Below are 23,473 nucleotides of genomic sequence, written 5' to 3' on the forward strand. Positions count from 1 at the left end.
CTTTAGTCACTTTAGTGACGTATTTCAATAATATATTTCTGAAATGCGTCAAATGCGTGATCTTAGGCTGGTAACTGCAATTAAAAACCTGCAGTCATAAAGCTTCGTTAAATTTTTACAAGTTAATGCCGCGTCTGTCGGATAGGTAGCGCTAGTGTCGCGTGACACCTGCCGCAGTCGCGTCCGATCAGTCCGGTGACTCCGATGTATATCGCGCGTTGGTCACGTAGGCTGGTTTCCTATCATTTTCTTGATAAGATTGTAATTATTGTCAGTGTTGATTGCCGTAAGCTCGCGGATCACTCGTCAATTAGTGCAACGATCGCCGTGCGGAATTCGCTGGTGCGAGGAATATCGGTAGGTACGAGAGGATTCTTCGCTATCAATTCCTGTCACCTTTCTAACCTCATTCCTCCAAGTTTCTGCTCCGCTGCTCCGTATTTCGAATCCGTAGTTGATTCGCCGAGCGTATGATTAACAAAATCTGATGAGCTACGTGAATGCGAACAAAAGTGCGAGATATTCTCTCGTAAAAACCGTACACTTGTATAACCTCTAAATTTATATTTTCTGCGTTGTATGTTTGTGTTTATGTATGACTTGGCGTTATAACATTATCAATAAGCTTTTGTTCTTTTTGCATTCAAGGTCCGTCGTTGGCAAGCTGATCTAATGAGCCATTGATGATGGCTGACACGCCGTCAGTCACTAAAGACGCAGAAGAATCAGGGAAACCAGATGATCCTACGAAGAATTATGAATTCGACGGGGAAACGTACATCTATACCGACAAGGCAACGAACATTAGCTATAAGTTTGACCAAGAGAATAATAAATGGATTGTGAAGGAAGACAATAAAAGCTCCGATAGTAAGAACAGCTCCGACGGGACGGAAAAGAAGGAAGACTCGAGCCTCGAAGCTGGCGCGGCCGATACTTTTGGCTTTGAGAACGACACGCACACTTATACAGATCCGAACGATGGCAGCGTATACTTCTGGGACAAGGAAAAGAACGCCTGGTTTCCGAAAGTTGACGAGGACTTCATGGCCAAGTATCAGATGAGCTACGGTTTTACGGATACGAGTACACCGCAGGCAAAACCGCCGGAGCCGAAAGAGCCTCCGCTCTCACAGAAAGCCAAGGAAGACAAGGAGCAGAGGAAAATGGAGGCCAAACGAAAAGCTCAGGAACCGCCGACCTGGTTCGAGGTTGACGAGGCGCACAACACCGCTATTTACGTATCTGGCCTACCTTTGGACATCGCTATAGACGAGCTCACGCAACTCTTCGCCAAATGTGGCCTCATAGCAAGGGACGAAAGGGGAAAGGACAAGATCAAGCTGTACAGAGATGGCAATGGAGAACCAAAGGGGGACGCTCTCTGCACCTACATCAAGGTAGGAATGTATGTCTTATAATTTAATTTATATATATTGCTATAATATATAATCTATCCTCAATTTGTTTTTAATATTGCCGACAATATCGCACTGCAAAAATTGATATATCAGTATTTTATTATACATCGTTAAATACAGAGAGTATATCGATCTTATGTTGATATATGTACAGACGAAGCGAGAGATGAAAAATTAACGAACACACGAATGGATAAAAAAATAAAGATACCACACAAAGAGTTTCGTCCTGCTTTTTGACTAACTAACTGCGATCTGACTGCAATTCATTTATAAAAACTATGCACTATATGATTAGCGATATAAACTAATATCGCTGATACATTTTGATTAATTATTGTATGATTATAATTTATTGCTTATTTAATTCGCGTGTCGTGATCACCCGCGCGAAATTGTGACAAGTGTCAACAACGTGAAATATTTTTATCGATACATGAACTCTTCACGCGTTACAGTTAATTAATCGTGCAAGATATTGCTTAGCAAAATAATTATTGAACTAGAAGAAGATAGTTCTAGAGAGATGATTAATTTTCCTTAATGATATTACGCGATATAGATAAGTACACGGAGACTATTTAGACGTCAGTAAATGCGGTGGCTATAATATTCGGATCATTAATTAGATCTCATCATTAACATCAATAGATCTATTCAGAAACTTTGAATATTCAGACCACGGGCGCCGTTAGTCGGGGAGGAAGGGAGGAGGATGCGTTCCCCTAAATATATCCGCAAGTACATGATAATAATTTATGCTTACATGTGTAACCTTAAAATCCTAACAAGTTAAATTTTAAACTGTATTTTTTTATTTTTTATTTTTTGTTTTTTTTTTTGTTTCCAAAGTCTTCCCCAAAAATTTATAGCTAACAGCGCCAGTGCAGACAGATGAATCTCTTGAAGAATTTATTTTGAGATTAATTTTAGTAAAATAATTTTCTTACGATCTTGCAAAATTAATTTTTACAACAACAGTCATAAATAATATGTATTATAGTAAAATAACGTTGGCAGTTTAACAGTGTCGTTGTAGTAAAAGTTTATCCTTTAAATGGTGTTTTTTCTCTTAGCTGGTGTATATTATATAACAGAGCAGTAATAAGTCGAGGCTGCAATTATAACTAATTATATCGATATAATGATTCAAGTTTTTCTTTCACGGCTTCAACAAAACCTCTTCCCGCGCGAAGTCGTTTATTTTATTATGAAACTGCGTGAGAACGTTGTTCATATCCGCTAAATTCTGGGATTGATGCCCGTTGGCTAGAAAAGCGCCGTATTCTCGACCTTGGGGCAATACTTGGGCAACCCTTGGCGCAGCTGATTGCACACGGGTTCTATTCGAGCGATGCCGCGTGCGCTCTTTAGGCTGCATCATCTTCACGCTGTCAAACAATTATTTTGAAAAGATTATTAATTGTAGAACACTTTAATTGCTAAGTATTTGTATGCTTGAAAATTTTGAAAAAAATTTTTAAACATATATTTTATATATTAAACTTAGTTTAATATGATGGTATTAGTACTTAGAAGGTGGTCGCGATCCCAGTTTAACACCATGGGCCCATTGTTGATTCTCTCCCTGATCTAACCAATTTCTTCTCGAATTACCGCGATTCTTCTTCCTTTCACCCTGTTTCCTCTGTTCGTCTAAATACTTCTTGCCCTTCTTTCTGGGCTTTAATCTTTGGTTTTGCGGCGCGAAGGGGTCCGACTTCTTGCGTCTTCTGGCTAAAAATGTCGCGGACAAATTCAGTTACATTTATATCAGTAAAGTTACGTTATAAAAGCTTTTTCTGCTGAATGTTGCGAATGCATTTCTCACCTAAACGACCGGCGGGCACTTCGCATATATAATGCTTCCGTTCCACACAACTCCTTGCACTCCACTTATATTTCAACGCGGGATCCATTATTATACAATGCCACGCGTACTTCTTAGATCTCCCGGGCTCCATTTTCCCGAAACTCTGGAAAACCATCTTTTCACCTGTTACACCCCACTCCCAGGCCATCTGTTGCCAGTTGAAAATTCCACCGATCCACCGCTCCAGTTTCGCTGTCGATATTTATAGATGCAGTTAAAAATTGAACGGGATATAACAATCAGACGAAACGATAATAGCCTAAATACTTACTGAACTGATCCCCCATCAGGTACTTCCTCAGCATCTTGTCCTTTCCATTTCTGTCCAATATCGCCAGAGTAGCATTTCTGTCCTTGCAGTGAAAGTACGCGTCTCTCCATGGTGCCGTGCCGGCGCTCAGATAATAACAAAATCGCTTCAGTCGAAAGAATCCCACGGGACAGGCGAATCGTCTCACGGGTTCATACTGTCGCAGTGTTATGGATTGATTAGTCAAAGGACTAATATCAGAGTTCGACGGCTTCAGAACGGCCGAGGATAAACCTATAAAAAAAAGAAAGAAAGAAATCAGATATGATAATCTCATTATATCTCGCTAAATTGTGAAAGTTTCATATTTTTAGATATTTGGAAACATATCTTAGGAATCTAGAGAATAGAAAAACCTCAACAATTTTGAGATTTTTTACTCAATGTGACGCCATTTCTAATTGAAAAAAATTATGACTAATTTTCCTATTATAAAATGTCAAGTTGGCGTCCACCATATTTACGATTTTTATTTTTACAATATTCGGCGAAAAAAGAATCTTTTTAAACGTACTAGATACTCGAGGACTCTTTGAGGAAGAGAGAGTCAGAACTTTGTAACTTCATAATATATTGCAGAAATGCTAAAAATGGGATGCTGACTTCACAAAGGTGCGTTACACTCTTCTGAGATCAGCAACTTTCAACAGTTCTATTTTGACGTGTGTTTCATGTTCTGATAAATCTCGGTATTTTAAAAATGCACATTTTTATCTCTTACTTGTATAATTTATGCGCATAATTGAAAATTTATCGCGTTCCGAGTGAATACATTTTTGTTCCGTGGCCTTGAGCGGAATTTTAAGCATTATGTAATGCCGTCTGCGGTTTATGCGTGACTAGGCGCCACCATTGCATAGTCGAGATATAATATCGAGCATTATAAATTATTGAGCATTGTCTCGTAAAATAGATTATTTAATCTATCCTCCGCCTCTCGTATGACAACAGATTTGCAACGCTCTCAGGTTATCATTTAAATGTAAATGTTCTATTTCGAGGACACGCCCGCATTTCGTCGTGCGACTTCTGTAATCTACCGGGGTAAACTTATAAATCATATCTTTTATCTTTGTATTCATGTGTATTCATCTCGGGTGTATGTTATATGTTTACGCGATTTTGTAGACTTTGCTTATCTGACAAGAAACAATGGAAAGAAGCACGGTGTTACATCGATGCCTCGTTATTGAAGGAAAAAAAAAACGAATTTCTGTTCGTTATAATCTTACCGTGATCTAAGTACCTGCGGGACATTCGATTGTTTCGATCGATTGCAATTTTTAGGGCGTGACAGGTCCTTTGAATGAAACAGACCGTATTAAATAGAACAGCTTTCTATGATAACGATACGCGATATCTGATGCGCGCATACAATAGGTATACCGTTATCTATAATCGACATTTGATGTCAAGTTAAAGTGCCGGTTAATTAAGATCTCAAATTGCAAACGATTCAAGAGATTTTAAGGATCTCGTGTAATCTATGTTCCTGAGAAGGTTTAACAATTTCGAGAAAGACATGCAATTCGCGACTTATAATGATTCTATGAAAGACTAGCGGAAGAGGATTTGTCGGGTGTGTGCCAACGTTTATTGCAGATATAGCTATTACGAAAGTAACATATATATAAGCAGCGCAGCAGCGATATGTTAGCAATGATTATTTGTCGTACATATCCAATTAATTATTCAGAGATCCATCTCCGTGAGTCATCGTCGCGTAGATGAACCTCATGGCGCGCATGTCACTATAAATTCCATTTATGATACACAACCAGTATCGTATGCCTATTAATAAATACCAGGGATTTAACCTTTCCGCCCGCAGGGCTCCGATATGGAAAACACATTCTCGTTCGCACGACAATTACGCGTATGAAAGGACCGAGCGCTTTTATCGAAGCTCGTATCCACGCAATCCAGCAATTCGTAGCGCGGGCAAATCGATGAGGTAAACAAATTGAAGTAAGTGGAAAAAGCGTATTAGGCCTCGGTAAATCTATTTAAATCGGAATAACGTATTAATATATCACGGTATCAGTTTTGACCTCGATAATAAATGACGCGAGGTTAATGAATTGGAAAGCAACTTTAGCCGTTCTTTTTTTTCCTTTTTATTATCTTCGTAATGAGCAAGAAAAGTCAGATTACGAAATAGAAAAATAACGTGTTAAAAGTACTTTTCAGTCGAGATTGAACGCATGGCGTTCAGTAAGGTTTTTTTTTCGTTTCGTTAAATTGCCATTTTACGTACATACTTCTCTTGGACAAGATTATCATTCAAATTGTTAAGTAGGTAGCGCAAATAACACCCGCTGTTTTGTTCTAAATATAGCTAAATTATTCTAAATAAATTTTATTCTAAATTTAGGTTCCTCTTATGTAATCTTTTAAATGGTCATTTAATTGCTGATGGTAGAGTCTTGATTTTAAGCGATGATACATATGTACAAGTATGATATAGTATAGACCGTAGATTTAAATGGGTCAGTATCAAACAGTTAATCGGCTAGCTAATGCCCGGAGCGCATGTTAAAGCATAGCGATTGCACTGAAAGCCCGTTCGAAGCGTTCAAACGCACATTTACACACGTCAGAATTCTGCTAGAACTGGTTTCTACGAACAATAAAAACCAGTAGCACTGTCTACAATTTTACGCCTCTCATAATTACTGTATGATCGATTTTAGTTAGTCACCGACTGAAACTAGCGTTGCGCATGTACCGATTTGAATGAGCTCTATGGAGAGAGAGAGAAAGCTGGTTAAATATAATTAAAATTTTTAAGAATTAAAAATATCCTTGAAATGTTGTAAAATGGTTATAAAATTCACGAAATATCCTTTGCCGGAATTTTCTATGCGTCCAACTGCATGTGAATTTGCAAACTATGCTAAAATTTGCTCCGGCTTTGGACGCTGCGATATACGACTTGTTTTAAAATGCGAGACATAACAAACGAGATGGTCAGCGCGTATGTTGCATATTTCATTTCGGCGGAAAATTCAGGTTCCGAGAGACCGTATTTAAATCTCTAATGTGAAAATTTATCCTGATTTCCTAGTTTTTACAAAATATGATTTGGTACAAATGTTAGAATTAGATTTTCTGTTTCAATGTTTTTTTAAAAATTAAATTTTGTAAAAAGTTGTTTGGCCGGAATTTTTTTTCTTAGAAACATCGCATTTATCAGTCGGAAATAATTCATTTTTCTCTTGTCAAATTCGCACATCCTTAGTATAACATATGCGTCCTCTTATCACAGGTGCGCAAACTGGTGTCTGATACCGAAATAACTGTTGCGTTAGTGACAAAAAATACTGTGCAAGTAGCGGCAGCTTATTCATACATAAATATTCAACCATATAGGAAGTCACGTAATACTATTTTTTCTATTTATGGACGCGTAAATGTGCAATAATAGATAATTGTTTTTTAGAACTGACATTAAATTCTTGAATAATTAATATTTTCATTCAAGAAGAAAATGTAGAACATACGAAAAAAAATATATGAAGTAACTTATATTTTGTTAGCGATTTTGTACGAACGTATAAATTGTCACGTAGTTTATAGGAATTGCAAATATCACGGGTCACAGTCGATAAACTCGCATAAACATCTAACGTGCGCTCAAGAGCTAGCTCGAATTACTTAAAGTTAAAATTGTAGTTGAAGTTGATAATTCTCGTTTGCAGCACCCATTATCGATAGCGTTGCACGATCGTGTTATAACCTTCGAAGAAAGGTCTCGCGAGTTATCCGATATATTTTCAAGCTCGTCTAATCGGCTGATATCGATAGTCGACGACAGGAAATTTATATTTATGGTGTATGTACTGTATGTCTACCCACAACTTGCGCTTTCATTCATACATACGTTTATGGCACAAGGCTAAACCTTCGGGTGGCTTGGGTGGACATTCTTCTCATATTTCCAGAATTTATATCGCTGCTTTCGCGAACGAACTGGTATTATCGGTAATTGGTCAATTAACCTTTGATTTTTATTCGTCACGTTGTCAAAGAGAGTTGATCGATTCAGGTGAATTATATAAACTTTTATTCGTCATAAATCGTAAAGGCTGCAGTCGTTCGACTGTAATTAATTGTTGAATAATTAAATCATTTTTATTCAAATAAAATTCATAAATTTCTATATGAAATAAAGTTTCGTCGAATCATATATATCAATGATATACAATTTCTTAATATAAGAATTATATCATTGACTAATTTTGAGTTTCTAAATTTGTATTCTTGCTCACAAATCTGATTTGATGGTATCGTTCTGTTGGTATCGTTCCTGCCTAGATTCGATCTCGCGAAAATAGATCGCTACGTCTGTTCAGAAACTATATATGTTTGTTAGACTAGGACACGTGTTCCGATCGTTAATTTATTCGCGGTTTCCATCAGAAAATGCACGGTAAAATATGCGCGTCCCGAAACTGTCTGCGCAACGTTTCACCTGCAAGCCGTTTAATCTTACATGCAGAAATTTCACATTCGAGCTTTTATTGAACTTTAGCGCACGGCGGCAGTTAAATACAGCTTTCTCGAGAAAAATGCAGTGAATAAAACAACGTCAGGTTAAACAGGATTAATAATCAAAGCACTTTTCTCAGAATAGGAAATCTTTTCGTAAGAACATAGTGTGTTGACTTAATTCTATTATAACAGACTGCAGTTACTTTTGTTTATTTTATATCTGTGCCACATTTAGAATTTTTTGTTTAACGATGAAAATTGATCATATTTATTAGCGATATTATCACACAATTTTCAAATTCATGCAAATAACAATTATACGTTGTATCTTCGTAACTACCGATCTATATTGGAACTGTCATTAGGCTGCCAATTAGCAAAGCGCGTAACTGCTAATAGGTACAAACAACTCAATAGTGTCTCAGCATTGAGAGATATTTGTTCACGATTACGTCTATGCTTGGTGAATTATTCTATACATAATCAAGATGTTAATTTATATTTAATATTTTTTTCAGTTTACAAAACAGTATTTCGGTTTTCTGTTAATTTATATTAACTAATAATGATCAAATTTGCCGGAAAATGTTTTATAAAATTATAATAGACATTAATTCAGGTACTATGATTGTTTAATTGATATTGCCCACATTTCGGCAACAAGCAAAATTGCACAGGGCACCAGATAGATTAACCGCAAGGTTAAATACGGGTTAATTATATAATAATACCCGAATTGTGTTATTACGATGGGAATCGTAATTGTAGGAGGGAAGCACTGATTCTCTCCCTTTAAATGATCCTTCATTACTGTAATTTCGTTGTTTCAATACAATTGATCTCCGAACATGCTGATGGTATATCCATTATAAATTGTTATACTCTACGTTTACATTTTTTTTTTAAATACAATACTTTATTCCGCAAATTTTTAATTAGAATTATTCACATCTGAAAAAGGTATATATAGCCATCTTTCTTATTACCTATCTCTTCGGATTAATCGCGCGCTGAAATCTCTCCGTGTTTACCCACTCACCCGTACGCCGGATCGTCCCTCTCATCGGGATCGTCCGCAATCTGCTTAATCCACTTTGCACACTTTAAATTAATTACCTGCGACGCACAGAAACAGGGCCCAACACTTCCACATGTCTACTCCGCACGTCGTTTATTCGCCGAGGTGCTCGATACAGAATTTGCAATATGCATGCAGGATCGTCCTCATTCTCGTTCCTTGAACCTCGCCTCTCTTCCGATATCACACATTGGTAGTCGCCGGTTTCGTCAGATCCGCGAAGTCGCGCGGGAGAAAAAAAATCGGCTGGTCCGATTTCACACCCTTCGTCTCTTTTTCTTTTTAAGATCAATTAAGATATCGTGTCGTTAGGGTCTAACCAGACTGTCGTCGATCCGGACGATGGGGGACCGTTCTTCGGCGGAGGTTCGCGGCCGACTGAAGCCGCCGCTTCCATTCCGCTCGGCGCGTACCTTCGCGCGCTCCGAGCTTACGAGCGGAATTCTCTCGCGCGCCTCCCCTATCGCCCAGACGCTACCGTGATCCTTTTCCCGATCCCAAGGAGCTACAGATCTGTCTGGCTTACCCTGATTTCGTTCAACGCGAGTGCGCTTTGCGCAGTTAAGGAGATAACTGCATTTACGCTTTCGCATATTCCGCTTATTTTCATAATCATCTGGGACGTTTTTCGTGACAAAAATTTCTCGTAAAATATATTTAGCGATTTGCATGTATAATAGTTACTTCATATGTTAGAGATTTTACGTTTCATTAACAAAATGTTCATTAGAGCACTTTTAAGTTTGCATTCCTTTAACATCTGCCATTTGCCTTGATTAAGGTGATTTCGAAATAGCGGAATCTGTCACTGTACATGGCGTACGAACGCAATTTAATATAATTTCCGTTCACGTTTTGAATACTACCAAACGCCTTAAGACTCAAGGATGCATGAACTTAGTAAGCGTAGAGCGTGCGATAATTGCGCGTCAACGATATAGGAATTGTTGAACAAACTCAACGTAGCTGCGTCGACAACTCGCAAAATGTTTGAGAAACTGCGCTTCAACAAAGCTGGAGTGCCTCAACACACTACGCTCAATATCGTAAAACGAAGCGTAGAATATATAAGCATTAGTAACTTTGCAACAGAGAAGGTTTCAGCACCACTCAATGCCGAGAGTATTTTATCAGCAACGAGGATTTGGTGAATACAGAACCGGAACTAACGAATTATTATTATACTTTCCTGGTTCCATTAAATAACGCAGAGTTATGCAAAAAGGAATATAAAGCATAAAGTAATTACACTCAAAAGCGGTCATTTGTTATTTATCACGCTCATAACTTATAATTAATGTAAAATTAATCAAGTTGTATAGAAAAATTATTTACCAATAATACTTTCGACACTTTTGTCTATTGATTAATTATTGAATTATATTTGGATGGCAGGTTGTTACTTGCAATAATCATAACTTGTAATTAATTGAGTAATGAAAGAACACGAGATTGTTCCGTCATTGATAAATTCTTACATATAATACAACTCTATATAATTAATTAACGATATACGTAAGACTAGGGATGAAAGCGTGACGATCTCAAATTGGGCGTATACCCACTTCTAAAATATCATTGAGACGAGATCTACCAGACGAGCGTTTCCGTTTAATGGCAGACTGCCAATTGGGTGCATTAACGTCTATCTGTCCGATAGTATCTTTTGGAGAGTTAACGTCCAAATGGAGTTGATTAGAATGTAGTAACGATAGTAAGCCAGGAATAGCAGGAAATGTCAGCAAATAAGTCTGAGATATTGCGAGGCTCTAAGAACGCAATTTGCCACCGTCGAATCAGATTTTGCGAATCTTGAGCTTTAATTATTCCTACCGGTTTATCGCGCTCGGGAAGATTTAGCGCAGTGCAGGAAGTATGTTGAATACACGGTGCGCTCGAAAAATATATAATGGATTCTAAAAATCCTACTATCGCGTTGCGTGTGTCAGAAACGCCGCGTCTGTTCTAATTTTATCTCTGAAAAATGCACCGACTGCATATTCGTGATATAGCTATTATGCACTTCATACGACGCCCTTAGTCACTATCGCGGTTGCATAATTTAGATAAATCCACTCGTTTCTCCTTCTCTCGTACGAGAGACAGCTATTTTTGCATACGCTTTCATATCATCGCAGTAACTATAAATAGTGACAGCTTTCTTATAATAGATGACGGTGACGAAATCGTTAAATAATATATTCCAACTTTTGAATATTGAATATTTAATCGTGTTTAAACAATCTACTTAAATACTGCGCGTTCAATGTTGGATTGCGACATCAAAGCGCGAGTTTTTCTTCTGCTTTTTTACACATGTAAATGCAGATCGTGTTTTCGCGGGTGATGACGGGGGCGATGTTACATTCAAACTACTATGACGGCGATTCATTTGCGCATTCCTGATGCCTTTGAAAGGCACACCGGGAATGCTGCAATTCGCGGAATTGCAATTTGGGGTGGGCTGAGACGACTGCGTGCCTGAAATCACAACGGTACGATTGACAGATTCAAGTAATTCTAGATATTGCGTCAGGCATTATGGAGATGTAGATGCGGCGGTCATGTTTATGGCTTGAGAATCGCCGTCGCCATACGGTTACGTCAGTATAATGTTATGTTGAGTTATAGCCACTTAAAAGCGTTAGCTCATTTTTTTCGCACTTAAATGATCTTATCAGTAAATTTCCTGAATTTTCACGCTCTGAAGCTTACGCGAATTAATCCTTCTTACAGCGAGTTTTTCTATCAATATCTAAAACAAATATTTAAGACAAATGTATTCTTTATTCTTTATTCTTCAACAAGTTATATAGGTCTTATTTGCAATATTTCACGTTTATATACTACACACAGATCTCAGTAGCATAAATGAGAAGATAACAGTAATTCTTGACCAAGTTTCCGTATCGGGCAAGATCACGTGTGCTCCGATTGTACGTTACAAGCATTTCTAAATTTCTCTCTCAAGGTCAGAGGAGTAAGTTATAAAATTGTAGATATATAAGTTATGAAATTGCAAATAAAATGTACGATATTTAAGAAAGCTTGGGGCAGTGCTCCCCAAAAGTTAATCATACGTGTGCGAATAACAAATCATTGCCATTTGCCAATGTAATTGAACCGTCGGGAGCTCCGATCTGAAGCTGTCTCGACTAGATTTACACAAGCGGGTGCGTTCTTCTTTCACGTAGTACATACATTTACCGCGAAAGGAAGCGATCGACGCTTTCGCAGGAGCGGGAAGGTCAGCTACGTTATACATCATTAAAACTGCATGCTGTAAGGGTGGGTATGCAATGTGCCGTAGGGGATATTCGAAGAAGTCAGTTTTTATTGGTTGTTGAAAGAGTTGAGTAACATTTCATTCAGCATCCTCGCAATCGCTTAGTCGTCAAAAGGAAAGATCGAGACGTCTCGCTGTCGGCGACGCTCATATCCATTCATGAGACGTTTGTTTTTTTTTTGTCGCGAGGAAATTTCACCGGCATAAATTCGCAATTTGCAAAGCCGTAATTTCCGCGACGTCTGTCGTTATTTAAATACCGAAGTGTTAACAGTTCTTAATTGTGCCGCCGGGGCGAGCTCGCCCGCGGCGCACATACGACAGTAAAGACAAAACGACGATTTTTACGAGCGCTCCCGTACGCGCTCGTGCGCACTTTAGATCGTATGGAATTCCGGAAACCGGTTTTGCAAAATGTGCTGCGCGTATATATGCGCTCGCGACGCGCGTAGTGTCGTCTCGTAGGAAAAGAGAGACGCTGCGCCTAATATGGGAAGGGTTTTATCGCCGGAGTTTCTGTGGTTTCGATTGGAAACAATGAAATGAAATGGCGAAGGCATACTTGTCTCGTCGGCAGGCAGCAGTTAGAAGAAACAGAAGATATTAAATGAATGACTTGCTAGAACCTGTAAGGTCAGATCAGGATCAATTCGTATACTTTATTGCGTTAAAAGATTTATACGAATTATACTCTTTGCAAGATTGATGTCAATTCAGTACCTACGGAAGAGATATAGACAGATTTCTATTTTTTAATTAAATACATGTCCTTCGTATATATATATATATATATATATATATATATATATATATATATATATATATATATATTATACTGTATTACGCTCCTCGTGCGCCGCGCCGCGTTGCTAGGACAGCAAATTATTCTAATTTGAGCGCAACTTGTCGATCAAAATTCTATAACTCTTAGTTAATTCGAGAGATATTCAGCAGCTTCCCGCGGCGTTTATCTGCAAAGTGAAATGTATCCCGAAATACGCATCTCAAGGGAAGTGAGCTGGTGCTGGCTGGTACCACTCAAGATATCGGGCTGCAAGATACAGCGATATATTATTATCTAGCAAGAGTAGAAAATTATAATGAAACGTTGTGCGTGTCTATTGAAAAACGCTTTATCGATTTTAAATTGCATCTATTTCTTGGATCGTATTTCGATTTAAATTCTCTCTATAAAAAAACTACAGTGTTTTATATAACAACTTCTTGTTACAACTCTTTTTAAGTTAAGGATCTCTTGACTGGCACCGTAATTTCGCGAGGCAAATTAGGCTATAAAAATTCGGCGTGCGCATCTCCCGCGAGGACACGTTCGGTTAAAACCGTAAACTGTAAATTGGCCACGATGTAATGTAACTTACATGCGCGATCGTCGAGTGTAATTGGCTGACTCATCCCTGGAATTTCGTGCCATGCCATGCAAATTAGTGGGACAACCATGATCTTAAATGTCAATAGCGTAGGCGTAGCGCCAATCATTCTGATGATAATTCCGTATGATGCTTCAGTTGAGTCAGCGTTCCGCGCAATGTATGCACAATGTACACCTCGTCACTTGTACCGTCTTTAAATCAACGCGGCGTCAGCACGCCTTATCATTTAGCCCTCGTTCCTGCTCGCGTCTAAAAATAACAGAATGAGTTAGGAAGGCAATGAGATATCGCTGTGTATGCATTAAGGGAGATTTTTACCCTCTAGTCAAAACAGAATTTAAAATGATCTTCCGTCGTCACTAACTTCTCTCGCCACAACCTCTCTCTCTCGAGTACAAGTCTCGAGTCTTCTTTAGTGTGTTCCTTAGCCTTGCACTTCAACCTGTCTCATCACTTATGGAACTTGCGGTTATTGGAATGCGAAATATGCAGAACTATGAAACAGTGTCGTTGACGGTGCTAAGCTGTAAGCATCGAAGACGATCGTTTTCTTATTCATACAGTTGATTAGATAAAAGGGGTTTCTGGAAAGAAAACATTTTTTCCCTAGATCTGCTCTTGAACGTTTTAATGAATTGTCACGTCGCGTTTGCAGCCGCGGCATTTAATGCATCTCGGCGTGAAATTTGGCCGAGCGCCAGCAGCACGGTAATGATAATAGACGCCGGCTAACTATAGTTGCTTAGGGGGAACGTCAGTATTCATCCCGAAGCATGTTAGAAACACGACATCTCACAATAATGATGATCCATGGCGCCTCGAAATCTTGTCGTCTGTCATTAATCAACGTTACACGCAGATAAATGGATGTTTCAGATGCTATCTTGTATACGCACGTAGCGTTTTGCATCCATTGAGCATCTCGTACTACGATAATGCAGCCTGAGATGTTCCTTCATTAATTTATTTAATGAATTTTTAAATCGATATGTTACATACAATGCAATTACATCAGTTACGGTCATTAGTCATTCAAGAGATCGCATCACGATGTTTACATTCGGAGAAGCTTTATCTTATCGGGAAGCACATTCGCAAGCGGTCACGTAATTGTCTAATTTATGTATTCTTAGTACGTTAGCTGTGCGACTACACCGAGGGGAAACTCGAGAGCTAATTAGCACGTAGATGGACAGTCGTGAAACGCGAAAATCGTTAACCAGCGTATCACACCGCGACATTTATGTGCGCTGTCTGTAAATGTGTTAACAAATGGAAGATCAACAGGGAATTTGAATGCTCTTGTCCGCCGCAGGATGTCTGAGAATATTTTCCCAAGACGCGTGACTGCGCCACTGACGATTGTATCGCGTCGTGTGTTACGTGTACACCGAGACTGGAGGAGAACGCGTGTAATTTAACGTGAACTGGATGCGAGGGTATACCGTAATTGCGGTGATCTAACATAGGCCGTGTTGCGAGATGACCGCGCCGGGAGCTGCGTCTGGGTGGTCGAGGGACCTGACCAATAAGTCGAATCTCATTGGTAGCTACGACCGAGTCACGGGGTCTGGAAAGGCCAGTCTTTAAGAGATCGTACCCATAAAACTAAGCATTTTAATCACGGCTGGGCGTTTACGCGCGAACAACGATGATCTATATGTCTGTGCGTCGACCGTGAAGATTAACCATTTCGCGCGTTATCTAATCGATGTATACGGATGTATAACTGTAATGTGCTCTCTCCTCCTTAATCTCGTTCAGCAGAATGCTTGTTTAAGTTAAGCGTTTCCGAGAAGTTTACCTTAGCAGAGGAAAACAATTATTACGAATCGCGTAATTATTTCCTTGACATCACGTAAATGCTTTGACATGTGTCAGAACCGCCGGGACGGCTGCGGTCGGGAAATAATACTGGTTTCGTGACGTGAGACAGATCTCATGCCACAGGAATTGAGAAAGGGGGATCTCCTATTTAAATCACTTTTGCAAGTCTCGCTGTGTGGAGATGATGACGTCAACAGTCCACGTCGCTTTCCGCTCGCGTCCCACCAGCTAAAGGGCTAAGCGAAAGCGAGACGTGTTAAAAGAAAAAGAGTGTGGAGCCTTGAAGCTGTCTGGCGCGTGGGTGTTACAGGATGATGCATGAAAGAAACGGCGAGGCCCTTTATGTCCGCAGGTTCTTAAGGTGTGTTTACGCGACTCTTGTTTCTCGTGTGGATATCCTTGAGTCTCTAGAACCTCTTACGTGAGTGATGAATACAAGTATCGAAATTCGTAGCATCGAAAGCCGATTACGATTTTCTCTCTATACGTAACTCTCTCTCTCCCCACGAAGATCGTATTGTTATGAAATAGCAAATTCTCGTGCTGTAACAATTCGACGAGTGATCGAATCGAATCGAACTTGAAATGATATTCTCTACTTTCAGCGGTTCGGTTGACAATAGGATCGGCGGAGAGGGGCGGGGGGATCATTTCAAACCTAAGAATTTCGCTTAAGTGGGTCGACGGTAAATCACTGCGAGTGCCTTTGAATATTTCCCGGAATATTCTACGCTCGGTTTCTCGATCTCGAGATATCGAGCGCGGTAGGGAAGCTATATATTTTTCAGGTCATCGTTACAAGGGAGACTTGTCTCGGGGAGATCGTTACGTCACTCGTTTTGTCGCGACATCGCTCCGTGTACATATTTAGATAGTCGTCATTCTAGTCACGCTTGCTTCATCGTGTATTATCACGCCAAATGCATATGAAACAAGGACCGGCCGTTGCATTATGCAGAATGTCGCGAGGTATTCAACCGCCGAATTCAAGAATGGCAGAATTTTATCTCGTCGAATATATCGTCACAGCGTCTCTCTTCCCCGAGAATTTCCGTTGCTATAAAAGGTATTCTTATTTGTCGTGCCTCCTTTCTTCGTTCGAGGGAAACGGGAGACAGTTGGCAAATACTTATTTCCTGTCCTATTTATAGTATCCCATCTATGAATGGCATGAAGTCACGGTTAAAATGGCGCTAAGTCGCTCGTGTTTTACGGGTTTTGTAAATAAGCGTGACACCATTACCGCTGGAACGGTTTCGCTATTTCTGATACATATATTATACGCTTTTTGACACATCTAATGCCCAGAGCGCGAACGATGGTGCAACAGCTCAAAATAATTTCCAGAATGTTTGCGAATACGGTTGTGACCGTCTGTATATACATAGATATAGCGTTCACGTATATGTATGTATCGAAACGATAAGTTATTTAGGTTTTTACGGCTTGTCCATATACAAGAGCTCCTTGGGATTTCTTTGAAGCCATTAAGAATGGTCAGAAATATAACGTAGTTTTGACGATATAATCCCTAATTGCCGGCTTAAGTTTGGAACGCATGTTTAATTTCAGCCTTCTTTCAATCTCAGGTCTTCTGATCTTTTGGGAGAGTCATAATTTTTATTATCTCCTTTGTACAAGCTGCTAAAATTTCACTAAAAATTTTTTTTAGTGGAATAAAGCGCAATAAAGCTTAAGAGAAAGTTTTTAAAAGAGCCTTTAAAACAATTAAATTAAATTATTATAGAAAGCAAACAACGTTAACAACTATATCCTTCCACTTAATATAACTGTTATACCTGCGATAATCGATAATCGAGAAAATTTGAATTAGCAAGTTTTATTCGGAAAATTGGGTTACGCAATAAAAGGACTGATCGACTTAATTAAATGGCTACTGAATCGAGAATACACCCATTTCATAAATTCACGGCCAAACCTTTCGCATGTAAGTCGGGATTTATTTCGGCGTGAACACAGCGATTGTGTCGTGGGCGTAGCCGGTTAATAAAATGTATTCAAATTGATCACGAATCTTTTTGCCACAGACTTATCATCAACTTTATCGCGAACACATTGTCAGGTAACAATGGCACTTCATTACTTTGGCACAATAACTAGGAACTGCAGCCTATTAACGCCGCCTCTTTTACGTCCTGCGTTAATTACTTTCGGTACAAGACGCGCAAAAATTTTCTGAACAACAGGAGATTTGCCTTTTCGTTAATTCACGGATGATCTCTTTAACCAACTTGCTACTTATCAATCTTATCATCGATTATTTGATATCTGTTCTAGGTCGAGTCAGTGGATCTGGCGCTGAAGATTTTAGACGGCTCACAAATCCGGGGAAAAACACTGTCGGTGCAAAGAGCGAAGTTCCAAATGAAGGGCGCGTATGATCCCGCGCTGAAACCGAAGCGGAAAAAGAAGGACAAGGAACGACAGAAGAAGATTCATGAAAAGTGAGTTTCTACAAATTTCACTTATAAACCATCTCAAACGCGCGTTAAAACGGTTAATGCTGATCAGCACTTGGATACATATATAATCGTGCCGAGACAAATATTTATTCCTGAAAATCTGCCAGCCCCCGTGGCTCATTGACTTTAAAGCGTGATGTCACTTCCTCTCGGGGCCGCCCCGTATAACACGCGCGCGCGAGACGATTCGCGTTGCAAAATCGAGATGATCACGTTTCTCCTCGGTTTCCCCGGTCCATTCATCTCTCTTTTCGCTCGCGTCCATGCGAGACGGCGTATCCTCGGGGGATCAAGATACGTTTCATCCACGGTGCATCCGCCGCCACGCGCGTGCATCTTATTAAGGTTTTCTACGCGCCGCGAGATGCACGCGCGGTGTCGCAAGCGCAAGCTCGTTTAAGACGGCACGAAGAGAGGATATGCCTTCGAATCACGAAGCGCGTTGTACGCGGGATTTTATACCGCGATACCGTATAATTTAGAAAAACCCTTCGTGTATATCTCTTCTTGATGCATGCCTCGTGTATAACACGTGTTGCAGTGTGTGTAAAAGGCTCTTATAATTACGCTGCCATCGGCTCCGGGTTCGCCAGCCGCCAGACTGCTTGGCGTTGGCGGTTCCGGCAAAGGCAGCTGTGCACGTCGATTACCCGCATTTAGTCTCCACCGGTCTCTCTTGCATATACAGACCAACCCAAAATTATACGGGCACGGCGCACTTCCAGGCAGATTGCAGCGGCTTAACCCGTTAATCGAAGCGTGTGATTGCGCTGTGAATGACATTGACTTTGTCCCGTGCGTGTTTCAATGTAGTAACTGTTTCGTATATGAATCGACGAAATCGAACATTTCTTGTACGATTCAGGAAGAAACTGCTCGATCTAAATGTTTGATCCAAAACGCATCCACGACGATTTTGCATAGATTTAACGGTACGATTGTAATTAAATTTAAGAGCAGTTATAATGAGATAGGTTGGAGCTCGAAATAAAATGCTTTCGACGGTACTTATACGTCGTTTCTCGTGTGATTCATCTTTACCATCGATTTTAACGTTCTCGCGTCGTCATATTTCATTGTATTGCTCAATCGCGACGCATCTCTGTCGCCTCTCCATCGTTAGCCGGTATCCTCTCGTTATCCGGCGTAGGTCGCGTGCGTAGGGTCAACGCCCTGAACTTTGCGAAAACCAGTTATTGGTGAACGTACACGGGCCCACGTTTGCCGGAAGTAGTCTTTGCAACACGCTCTTTCGACACTCGTCGCGATTCCACTGTGGCAACGTTCCCCATCGGCATCATTTTTCCGAGCAATTCCGAGAAGGAGAATCGTGAGCCACGATCTATCGATCATTGCGACTGTTCTGTCACAGCTTTGACGAGTTGTTCTCGATCATGCGACTCCGGTACCAATTTGTGCTGTATCAGCGACGTTTGTCGGCATCTTTAATCTTTGAGAAACGTCATTACCCAGTATAACGATAGCAGCGTGCGGACATGATATCGCGCGAAGAATCGGGAGATGTAGAATTCTATCAGTTCGCTGTGCTATCTTTGTCAATAAGAATGATAGTTAAAGATAAATCGTTAATAGTTTAGTTCGAGTCATATATAGTTATCACTGAGAATTTATGTGTACAGATTTGAATCCTCAGAGGAAGCATTTATACGATCTAAACGCTATTCTTGTTGTCGTATCTCCTCATCAATCCTGTGTTGTTACTTGTTTGTTTTCAGATTGTTCGATTGGCGACCGGAGCGCATGCGGGGCGAACCGCTGAAATGCGAAAGGGTCGTCATCATAAAGAACCTTTTCGCACCGGAGGATTTCGACAGGGAAGTCCAGCTGCTGTTGGAATACCAGCAGGATATTCGATCCGAGTGCCTGAAGTGCGGCGATGTCAGGAAAGTTGTCATCTGTGACGTGAGTTCTTCCTTATCTCCTCTTTATGTCTTTGCACGCGCTATTTTATAAAATGCCACTAGATTTACACGTCGCGATTATCAATAATAATTCAATATTTCTCAACTGTGATATTTTATGTTAAAAAACGGGGAAAGCCACATATTGCGAATTTCATTGTAGATAGACTCATATTTGAAATCTTCATGTCGAAATCACTGTTTCTCTTTCGAACTGAAAGCGATCGACTCCTTTCCAAGAGTCGTATTTTTAGTGACTGAAATTTCACGGAATAAGCGAGTGCGGATACGCCTTCGAAAGGGGATGCCCCTAACCCCCATAAATTGGCGAGAGGCAAGACACTCCCAGTCTTTGAGCCTCAGCCGTGAAACTATTCAATGTCAAGCGCATTCCATCCGAACGACGTGTGTTTCCCCCTCTTTTTGCTGATTTCTATGTCTCTTTTTATTTAGGCGCTTATGGTTATTGTCACGCTATATATCCTAATTTCTTAATATTTCCTTTAGCAATATTTACCTCATATCACTCCAAGAATGAAATTTTCATTTTTAAACCTAACCCGTAAAATTCTTCCGCGCATAGATGAGAGAAAAAGAGTATAAGCTTAGATATCGCGTTGAAATGTTTCCAAAATGGAATTATTCATCAAAAACAAAATAATTAATTTGATACTTATTAGATTTTGTTTTATTAAATAAAATATTCGGTTTTTATCGTAATGTGAAAAATCGAAGCAAAATATTCCAAAGAAATATATATGATATAAAAATAAATAAATGTATATGATATAAAAATACATTACGGTTTTCCGTAACTGAGTTTTCCCTGATTAATTTTTGTAAAGCAAAAATCTGTGAAATTTAATGTAATCTCATTCCAACTATACATCTCTTTCTCCTCTTGGGCGTGAAGTGAGAAATAACATTGGCTCCAAAAGCCACGCTTGGAATTTCATGTTCTGCCACCTAATTTACCATAAGTATCTCGTTGTCATTTTTTCTTACCCTTGGAGAGAGCACGTGTTACCGCCAATGTGTTTTCGGTGAATCATGACCCTTTGCTGTCATGCTTGTCGTAAAGTATGGTTTGTTAGAGCGGTAGCTCAAAGGATGTTCGCTGATAGTTTTATGGAATTTTAAAATACATAACTTGGATGTTGTTTTAAAATTTTTCGAAATTTCATTGAATTTTCTTAATACTAAAAATTAACTTAATTAATTTGATCATATATGTATAAGTTTTGCTTTATTAAACGAAATATTCAACCGCACCTAAATGTGAGGAGTAGTTACAGAAGAAAGAAATTTACACAGACTCAGAAAATCCACGAATTAATTGGATTATAAAAATCTACCAATTATTCAACAAAATGGAATCGAAGCAGTAAGTTTTAATTGAAGCAATAAATTTTAATTACATTTTTTATTAAATTACTTTTTACATTTTATTTTATGTCCAACGTTAATATATCGATTCTTGAAACGATTTGTTGTCGAAACGTGATTCAGTAGAATCGAAATCACTCTTTGTGGATCATCCTGAATTTCTTTTCTTCTTTCAGAGACATCCCGAAGGAGTAGCGCAAGTCACATTCCGAGAGCCGGCAGAGGCGCAAGCTTGCGTTCAGCTTCTGAACGGCCGCTGGTTCAGCCAGAGGAAGATCTCGGCGGAGATCTGGGACGGCAAGACCAAGTACAAGTAAGTTATTTCATTGCTGATCCCTACTATACCGGCTCCAGGGTCAATACTACCGGTAGTTGCTGATGCAGGCATCCGGAATCAGGAACCCGAACGTTCCTATCACCTTATATATGTCGTATATGAAACACTTGTTATTAAAAAATATAACTTATCGATGCTATAATATATTGATATTCTCAAAAAATATTTTGCTCGGTATCTGTTCTTGTTTTATTCACAATGTTTATTCACTGTTAAAATGAAATTGAGTGTCTCTTGTGGTATTCCAACTACTTATTCGTTGCTGGTAAAATCTGCACTTATTCAATTAGCAATAAACATTACACTATAATTGCAGATATTACTTGCGGTTAATGTATAATTGATTCACATTATTTAAAGTGAAAGATCCAGCTGTTAATATATCGAAATGTGCCCTTCAGAATTACAGAGACTGACGCGGAGATCGAAGCGCGAATACAAAAATGGGATAAATTCTTGGACCAGGAGGACGAGGAGAAAGAAAAGAAGAAGCAAGAGACGGAAAGCAGCAACAAGGAACAAAAAACATCGCAATGAGAATGCGATCTTACGATCGATAGAATTGTAATTATATTTTGTGAAGATTCTATTTTCTTCATTTCTCCCTCACCGTCATATTGCATTTGAATGTTAAGCTCGAACCTTTTCTTTTGGACGTTTTAATGAGAACCTGGATGATTAATCGATTCTGTCACACCGTGGTTGAGATTATAAGTGGCTCGCAATTTTCATGGTTGAATCAGCGCTACTGTTGTACTAGTGATATATTATTAGTTGTTGCAACAATAAAGCTGTCTCTCCGACTTGTTTTCTCTCATTCCATCCACTTCCTGATATCATCGCCACATCGATCTATATTTATTGTCTTATCAATCTTTAAACCTGAACCGGTATAACAAAGACAATCATATACGAGATTACGTATGCGTGACAAAAAGGAAATAATGTGTTAAAGATAATTTAAAAATACTTTATGAACTTATTAAAATTAAATTTAAATTATGATAGTGCTAAGAACTCAATATATAGCTTTTATTATTTATTATCTCTTAATATTCGGTCTTGGAAAAATCATGATGAAGGAAAGGTAAGAGTATGAAGAATAAACCGTGGGAACGAGAAAGAGAAAGAGAAATGGATTCCCTTGGAATTTCCTAATTTGCTATTTCGACGTTCCTGGCAATCCTCTTTCGTGGGACTCCACGGGCGAGAGACCGTCGCTGTCCATCCAGTCCATCTATCAAAAAACGTGGTTCGCAGCATCCCTGGACCGCGGCGTTTTTTCTTCGGCGATTCGCCTGGACGAATCTCTCGTCGAAGTAATCGCCTGATCCACAATATAAACGCTACTTACCGGGAATACTTTGAACTGGGTCGACTTAAGTTAATGATCGCTCTTCTTCGTTGTTTTCTGTTGAGATTCAAAAAACTTGCAAGTTTTTCTTCGAAGATTCCTTACAGGATACTACAAAATTATTCTGAAACAAATTTTGCAAGAAAAGACTTGTAGTTTTTCATCTTTAGATTTTAATATTCTAAATTCTTTAATGTTTAGATTTTAGAAATTCTCAGATGTTTATTTTTTAAATGTGATAATCAAAGTTCTCTCCACATTCCTAAATTCTTGTATGCTTTTCTGTCGCCAGAAAATCCTTATATTTTTCT

The 23,473-nt window shown here is 39.2% G+C and overlaps 2 protein-coding genes across 4 annotated transcripts; one reads left to right on the forward strand and one right to left on the reverse strand.

Annotated features, from left to right (window-relative positions):
- Positions 1-176: 176 nt before the first annotated feature.
- Positions 177-22,611, forward strand: Barc (RRM1_TatSF1_like and RRM2_TatSF1_like domain-containing protein barc). 3 transcript variants are annotated; one of them, XM_071771775.1, is made up of 6 exons: positions 177-361; positions 649-1,400; positions 17,979-18,145; positions 19,900-20,086; positions 21,648-21,784; positions 22,210-22,611. In XM_071771775.1, exons 2-6 carry the CDS (start codon positions 684-686, stop codon positions 22,343-22,345), a joined length of 1,344 nt encoding a protein of 447 aa, XP_071627876.1. In that variant the 5' UTR covers positions 177-361; positions 649-683; the 3' UTR covers positions 22,346-22,611. The 3 variants fall into 3 exon arrangements, with proteins under 3 accessions (XP_071627876.1, XP_071627874.1, XP_071627875.1); XM_071771773.1 differs by having other exon boundaries at positions 177-357; XM_071771774.1 differs by lacking the exon at positions 177-361 and adding an exon at positions 374-512.
- On the reverse strand, positions 1,503-9,568 carry LOC139809113 (uncharacterized). The gene is made up of 5 exons (XM_071771776.1): positions 9,215-9,568; positions 3,566-3,838; positions 3,253-3,486; positions 2,954-3,158; positions 1,503-2,812 (listed from the first exon to the last, which is right to left on the reverse strand). Exons 1-5 carry the CDS (start codon positions 9,249-9,251, stop codon positions 2,584-2,586), a joined length of 978 nt encoding a protein of 325 aa, XP_071627877.1. The 5' UTR covers positions 9,252-9,568; the 3' UTR covers positions 1,503-2,583.
- Positions 22,612-23,473: the final 862 nt, after the last annotated feature.

The sequence above is a fragment of the Temnothorax longispinosus genome, chromosome 2, assembly GCF_030848805.1.
Source record: "Temnothorax longispinosus isolate EJ_2023e chromosome 2, Tlon_JGU_v1, whole genome shotgun sequence".
Taxonomy (NCBI): Eukaryota; Metazoa; Arthropoda; class Insecta; order Hymenoptera; family Formicidae; genus Temnothorax; species Temnothorax longispinosus.